Source organism: Medicago sativa, chromosome 8, assembly GCF_051527215.1.
Source record: "Medicago sativa cultivar Bolivia chromosome 8, Bolivia_mono, whole genome shotgun sequence".
In the NCBI taxonomy this organism is placed as follows: Eukaryota; Viridiplantae; Streptophyta; class Magnoliopsida; order Fabales; family Fabaceae; genus Medicago; species Medicago sativa.
The window spans coordinates 6,683,675-6,690,702 of record NC_140756.1 but is presented as its reverse complement, the minus strand read 5'-3'; the positions used below and the strand labels follow the sequence as shown (position 1 = coordinate 6,690,702).

At 32.6% G+C, this 7,028-nt stretch overlaps 1 protein-coding gene across 2 annotated transcripts; it reads right to left on the bottom strand.

Annotated features, from left to right (window-relative positions):
* Window positions 1-1,046: 1,046 nt before the first annotated feature.
* LOC146896497 (uncharacterized) lies at window positions 1,047-5,425 on the bottom strand. 2 transcript variants are annotated; one of them, XM_085736275.1, is made up of 3 exons: window positions 5,184-5,425; window positions 2,749-3,418; window positions 1,047-1,952 (listed from the first exon to the last, which is right to left on the bottom strand). In XM_085736275.1, exons 2-3 carry the CDS (start codon window positions 3,354-3,356, stop codon window positions 1,259-1,261), a joined length of 1,302 nt encoding a protein of 433 aa, XP_085592401.1. In that variant the 5' UTR covers window positions 3,357-3,418; window positions 5,184-5,425; the 3' UTR covers window positions 1,047-1,258. The 2 variants fall into 2 exon arrangements, with proteins under 2 accessions (XP_085592401.1, XP_085592402.1); XM_085736276.1 differs by lacking the exon at window positions 5,184-5,425 and adding an exon at window positions 4,780-4,972.
* Window positions 5,426-7,028: the final 1,603 nt, after the last annotated feature.

Genomic DNA, 7,028 nt, shown 5'->3' with positions numbered 1-7,028 from the left:
TAACATACGAAAGTTTTATTTAAGCTCTACCTAGAACTGATTTTAAAAGTGTAATTTTAACTGGATGTAGTTTTTTCTTTTTTATAATGTTCAATACACTGATTTACAACAGTTTTTTCTTTCTTAACATACGAAAGTTTTATTTAAGCTCTACCTAGAAGCTTAAGATATACTCCTAGTAGGCAAGAAGTACTACTCAATGATTTTTTTTTTTGGTGGTGGCTGAGTTCGAACCCGAGACCTTGCATATATTATGCATTGTCCCTACCAACTGAGCTAAGCTCACGAGAACGTACTACTCAATGATTTGTTAACATAAATAACAATATTCCACTTGTATCTTGAGTTCAAGCCATATCCTATCATTCCATTCACCTTGACATCTACCACCTATACTTTCATAATTAGCAACGAAATTATCACTATGGCTATCACTATGGCACTTGCAAATGGTGACCACACCCTACAACTTTAGCGCCTCAGTCACATCAATAAGTATAAACAATTTTAGAGTAGGATAGATAGATACATTACCATTTTTGATACTTGGGTAGTTACAAACTTGCTGCTTGTACCCATCAGAACACATTTACTCATTTTTCAATAGTGTAGTTTTAAATAATATATAAATTATGCTTGTTTAATGCTTATACAGTTTTTAAAAATAATTTCATTAATCATAAATCATTTAAAATTTATGTGAGATAATTTTGTAATTTCAGTGAGATCTCTATCCTATAATCTTATTATTTTGACATTAGTGCATTACATATTCCACAATTTATTTTGATTAAAGTTCACACCGGAGTCTACGGTGACAATGTGTTTTTTTTTTATTCACTTTATACAACAAAACTATAAAAGTATACATATCTTAAAATCCAGTCTATAGGCAATGTATAATGTGTCTCATGATTCACGAACCCAATTAACATCTGTAATGAATCCAATTTGGATGGGATAATTTAGCTTTTTAAAAAAAAAAACATCAGCAATGAATCAAAGATAATAAGCATATGACAATAACAGTTATTAATGGAGGTCAATTTTAGAGAAGTTGATTAGCTTTTGTTTTGTGCATCTTTAATAGTACAAAGTTACATTGTCACGTAGCGAAATAAATCACATTGCTTATGAGTTGACGATTTTCTCAAGAGAGCAACGTGTGCAACTTATGCTGTACATTTCTATAAAATATAAATATTACATCAATGAAAAGCAAAGGCATATAAGCATCCATTACCATTAGCCTTGTTTGTCAAATAGAGTTCCGAATCCCTCTTCTGATCTTCCTTCGAAAAGGCTTGCATGCCTCAATGCTGAGGTCAACAGCTGCGGCAAGTGCCATGAAGATGGCAGCATCCTCCACGCACGTCACGTGTCGCAATGCCAGCTGTACTAATGGTTTACCACGCTTTCCTTCACCTTGAACTCTACAGCTCATGACAAACCCTCCAACAACCGGACTCAGTGCACCAAAGTCTCCGCTACTTTGGGGACTAGGTATTGGACTTGCCGTAGAAGCCACAGTTCTCATGTGTTTTTCGGTATCAATGAAAAACTCGCCACCCTTTTCGGCATTTATATGAATTTCAGACATAAGAAGATTGCCTCCATCTTGAGGTTCGGATAGAAGATGGAATTTGCAACATATAGAGTCTTTAATGCCACGCTCGCGCCATGCTTCAAGCTTTCCCCACGGCTGCCAGCTCTCGGATCTACCAACCACATCGGGACGAACAATCAACCAAGCTCCTGGGTTGGATCTTGCAACCCAATCACAACCTGAAGATGGAACAAATGGAGTTGTTATGAAGGCTGCAGCTACAGCTGAACCAGATAGATCATGTATCTTCACCTTCCACCCTTTTCTCTCTCTCCTCCCGGATTCTAAGTCAGAAATGTCAGGAGAACCCGACCAGTATGTGCTCAACGAGTCAATCTGAGAAACCCTGTCATTTAATAACTATCAAAAGCTTTATTAATAACAAACTTTTAGATACACATACATTTTATTAACATTTTGGCATAATGTTCTGTTTTGTCCATGCTTCAGATTGCAAAGAAAAATATATTCGTCTATGTAGAAAGAACAAAAACTTCTGCTCTATATGAAGAAAAAAAAACTGATTTTTCTTTTAATAGAGAAGACAGAAGTGAATTATTTATTACAAAAAATTACTCCCTCCGTCCCATTGTGAGTGTCACATCTGGTTAATCTCACAAACTAAGAAGAAACTATAAATGAAAGAAAGAGAATAACAATTTGCCAAATTAACCTTACCGTATATTCACCATTATCATAAAAGCCAAGTGAAAGATATTGATTTGTGAGTGATTCAAATAGTATTAGTTAGATTGTACAACTAGAAAAAAGTTTGCAAATTGAAATTGACAGCCATTCAGACAGTTATTTTTTGCTAATGTGACACTCATAATGGGACATAGAGACTAAAGAACACCATTTTTTTAATTTTTTTTTGCAAAAGCCAGAGGGAGTAATCTCTAATGCAAAGTGATTAATTTTATAGTAGGAATGACACAGTCAGGAGAACCTATATCATGCAGCAAGCTTAGTTTCAAATTAATGTACCTCAAGCAACATATTTGGACCAAGGACATGGAGTGTTATGGTTCTATGACAACATGTTACCTTGATTTTAAAATTTGAATGCAAGTTATGTGAGAAGAATTAAGTCATGACTTCTAAAAAGTTTTCATAATCGAAAGTATAACACTTCATATCACCTGTCCTTACTAAACTTGCAACTGAAGATTGGCTGCTTGATTGATCCTTGCAGCAGAACTATCTGAGGACTCAATGTTGTTATATCTTCAAACCGGAACACGTATCTAGGATCAGGATCTAGTTTAACTTTCAAATGCAATTCGGCACCTGGTTTTCCATTCTCCTGTTTGTTCTTGCCAATACATGTCCATCCGTTAAAAAGAATCATAGGTTTCCCTTCACCCCATTCAGGGCCAACCTGCATTTTAAAAATGCCGATTTGCTGCCTTTTAACACCAACTCCACAATGAGATCCCTTCTTCCCTGAAAATACGGCGATCTCCAAACATGCATGAGGATTATAGAAACAACCAGGAGCTAACAACGCTTTTAAATCAGATTCTTCGAGGTAAAAGCTTGAAGCAATGTTCTGTGTATCACGTATAACTTCGGCAGAGGTTATCAAGGGGACTGATGATGTTTGAACAGGAAAACCTCGAAGTCGTATCTCACAAACATAAGTTGAAGAAAGTCTTTGAATTCCAGATTTTCCAGTGTTCGGTTCAATTCCAGTACTTCTCAAACCCAGAGAGCCTATCGACAACCTAATAAAGGCCTGGGGATCCATATACTTGTCACGACTGATCCGTCATTTTATCTATGGTACTATTTTCGCAAAACTCAGATGGCCTGTTAAATATAAGACAGAACTGTTAATCAAACCAGCAATGAAACAAAATATACCAAAGCACTTGTTTGATTAGTATTAAAACATAAAATTGCAGCCATGTGACTAAGAGATCAAAGGATCGTCCTCGTGAGCATAGCTCAGTTGGTATGGACAATGCATAAAATATGCAAAGTCCGGGGTTCAAACCCCGGCCACCACCAAAAAAAAGAGAGATCAAAGGATCGAGTCATAGAATTGACCTCTTGCAAATGCAATGTAACTACAATGGATCAAACCCTTCAACAAATAACCATCAACCTTGTTATCCTTTGATACATGGTGACAATCCCGACTTAGTTCTAAAGATCCCATTTTATGATAGGTTAGGTTTCCTTAGAACCCATAGATAAGAAAAAAAAAAGTCAGTTAAAACTATATGTTCCTTAATCACAGTCTGCATTTAAAAACTTTTTAACTTGCTAACTGGAGTTATAAAAAATGAAGTTAATTATAAGAATGCATAGAAGTTTTCAAAAAGACAATTTCAATAATACTATATGTATATCGGTATGTTGGAGTCCAATAAATGAAATGTTAGAAAACATGTCTTCAGTTGTTTCTTAAAAATACAATAAATCATCTTTACTATAAGCTTAAGTTGCTAGCTAACATATGAATGGCTTAATATGTATAAAGACCTTAGGTTTATGGTGTAGCAAATGGAAAAGACTCACTTTGCCTTGTTTTGAAATTTAATTTAATTACAGAAAATAAGGGTGATAAAGTTCAAAGTCATGATGGCCTGGTCGCCAAGGTTGCGATAACATGTCTAGAAAACAATTCTCCTCACATAAGTTTTCTCAAATTTAAATGAAAGATAGATGAAACAACATGAACTTTGGAGTGAGGCAAAATTTGGTAGAAGAAAAAAGAGTCAAATAACTTATGGGGTTAGCTCAAATTTGTTTAAAGGTTAAAAGCCACCCCCCCTCTTTTCATCCAAAACTTCTATCACATGTTTCTAAGTAAATCTTTTTCAATTGAATAACCAAAAGACAAAGTCAACTCAACAATTATGTTAGCTCAACTTTGATGTAAATTCTGAAGAGCTTTTGCTTTATATTCTTCAAGTCCCTATCTAACTATGATTGACATAAAAAACTATAAAAATTCAACCATGTGAAACTATCAAGTAATGATGCTTACAAGTGAACCTATCTGATGAGTGAATAATTTAACTGTAACATTAATAACTAACCACAACAAACTCTAGAAATTGAACCAACCATAACAAACTCAAATACCCTAGAGTGGAGATTTAAGGAATTGAGCAAACATAATTTACAAAAAAGAATAATCAATTTTGAAGCAAATCAAGTACCACAAAGTCCAAGCAGTTGAGAAACTTCTGAATGAAGCTAAACAGCTGCAGAAGCAGTCAATTGTGATGATGACATAAAACCAAGTGAAAAATGTGTTTTAACAATCAAATCCATAAATAGTATCAGACAAAACAAAAGCAATAAGTGAAGAACAAGAACAAGAACAGGAACAGGAACAATCATACAGGAACACAAGAAAACAAAAGTCAAAGTCATACACAGATAGATAAAGTATTCCACCAAAATGCAAATTCAACTAACTTAGTTTACAACTTTACATATAATGCACCAACCTCTAACATAAACATATACATGTATAAAAAATTAAAAGGAAAATAAAGTGTCAGAAAAAAAGAACGGATTTTTAAGTGGAAAAAGAGAAACCCAGATGAAAAAATCTCACCTTTATAGCAGTGTTGAATTCCAAAAGCTGAAATGAGTAGCAAAAATTGATACTTGAAGAAGGGGTTTTGAAGAAAAAAGTGAAATGATATGAAAAATGAAGCAGTGGTTATTAATTGAGCTGAGAGTGCACAGATCACGAGGACAAGAAGAAGGAATTAGCGAAAAATCAGTGAGATGTTTGCGCCAACAAATCTGTCTCCATTCTTTCAATGTTGCTGTGCTTTTGGTTGCAAATGCTTTGTAGGAGAGAGAGAGTGTGTGTGTTATAGAACACTGAAAAATACTATATTAAATTCAATTAATTAAGGCTTAAATATGAAAATAGTCCATGCAAATATATGACATTTTGGTTTTAGTCCCTGTAAAAATATTTTTTTGGTTTTAGTCCTGCAAATATAAAAAAATTGGTTTTGGTCCTTGGTATTTTGTTTTAGTCCTTGTAAAATTGATTCATATTGGATTTGGTCCTTGTAATATGTAGAATATTTGATTTTAGTCCCTCAAAATGAGGACTAAAATGAATATTATAGGGACCAATTTCAATATGAAATGATTTTACAAGGTTTAAAACAAAATACCAAGGACTAAAACCAAATATTCTATATTTGCAGGGACTAAAACCAAAAAAAATATTTTTATAGGGACTAAAACCAAAACGCCAGATATTTACAGGGACCATTTCCATATTTAAGCCATTAATTAATTATGACCACTTCATTATTTTTCACGAAATAGACCAACTAGGTAAAACAATCATCTTTGTTTTCTGGTCAAATCTTTTTTTCTGGTCAAATCTATGTCTAACAAAGATAAATCTTCTACTATATACTATATAATAAAGTAGTTTTCATTATTTGATTAATAATTTTTAATATTAAATAAATTAAATATGATGAAATTTATTGATTCAATAGTAAACGATAAATTCGTGCATGATGTAGGAATAATTTGTTTGTGCATTGACAAGAATGTTTCCCATTTTATTATTGAGATGTGTCAAAATTAACGATTTACATGTTTTATTCGATATTATATAATCTTGTTGGATCTTTATAATATAACATATGATTTTATATTTGTATAAATTTTAATATGGATGATGTAAACTTACAATCCAACAATTATGTTTGGAAAATATGTTAAGAGTAAAACAATATTTAGCAATGTAACATTAATGTTATTTGATCTTTCTTATAATATTGGTAAGTTGTTTTCTAATGACTATAATATAAATACTATTGTCTTTTGACTTAAAAACATTGGCTATTTTTTCTTTTCCATTAGGTCCTACCAAAGGTAATCATATTTACCAACACAACATGATACAAGTGATGGATACTTATGCCTTTTAACCATTTGATTAGGATTTGATTCATGTATGATACTTATAAAGAAAACATTTGTTGGGAGAGATCAACAACTTAAACGAACATTTTTTGTTTGTATCAGTATCAACAGGGTAAAGATCCTCTCCATTTGGTATAACAAATGCAGTATGCAATTTGGAGAGAAATAGACACATAAAATAGATAGTGGGTCTTACTATTAAGTGAGTCCAACCATCATTAATTACTTTTTAGTTTTGCGAAATTTTTGTGTGTCTATATCTCTCCAAATGAATGAAATGGAGAGAATAATAAATGCAGAGAATCTTAACTCGTATCAACATGAGGAAAATATCATTAATGTCACATGAAAATTACGTAAACTTAACAGGAGTATATAGTTAAGATTACGAATAAATAGTTCATTGTAATCCAAAAGAAAAAGAAAAAAATAAACAGTTCAATTGATTATGACCAAAACAAAAGTTACTATACCACAAGAGTATGAATTTCGCAAA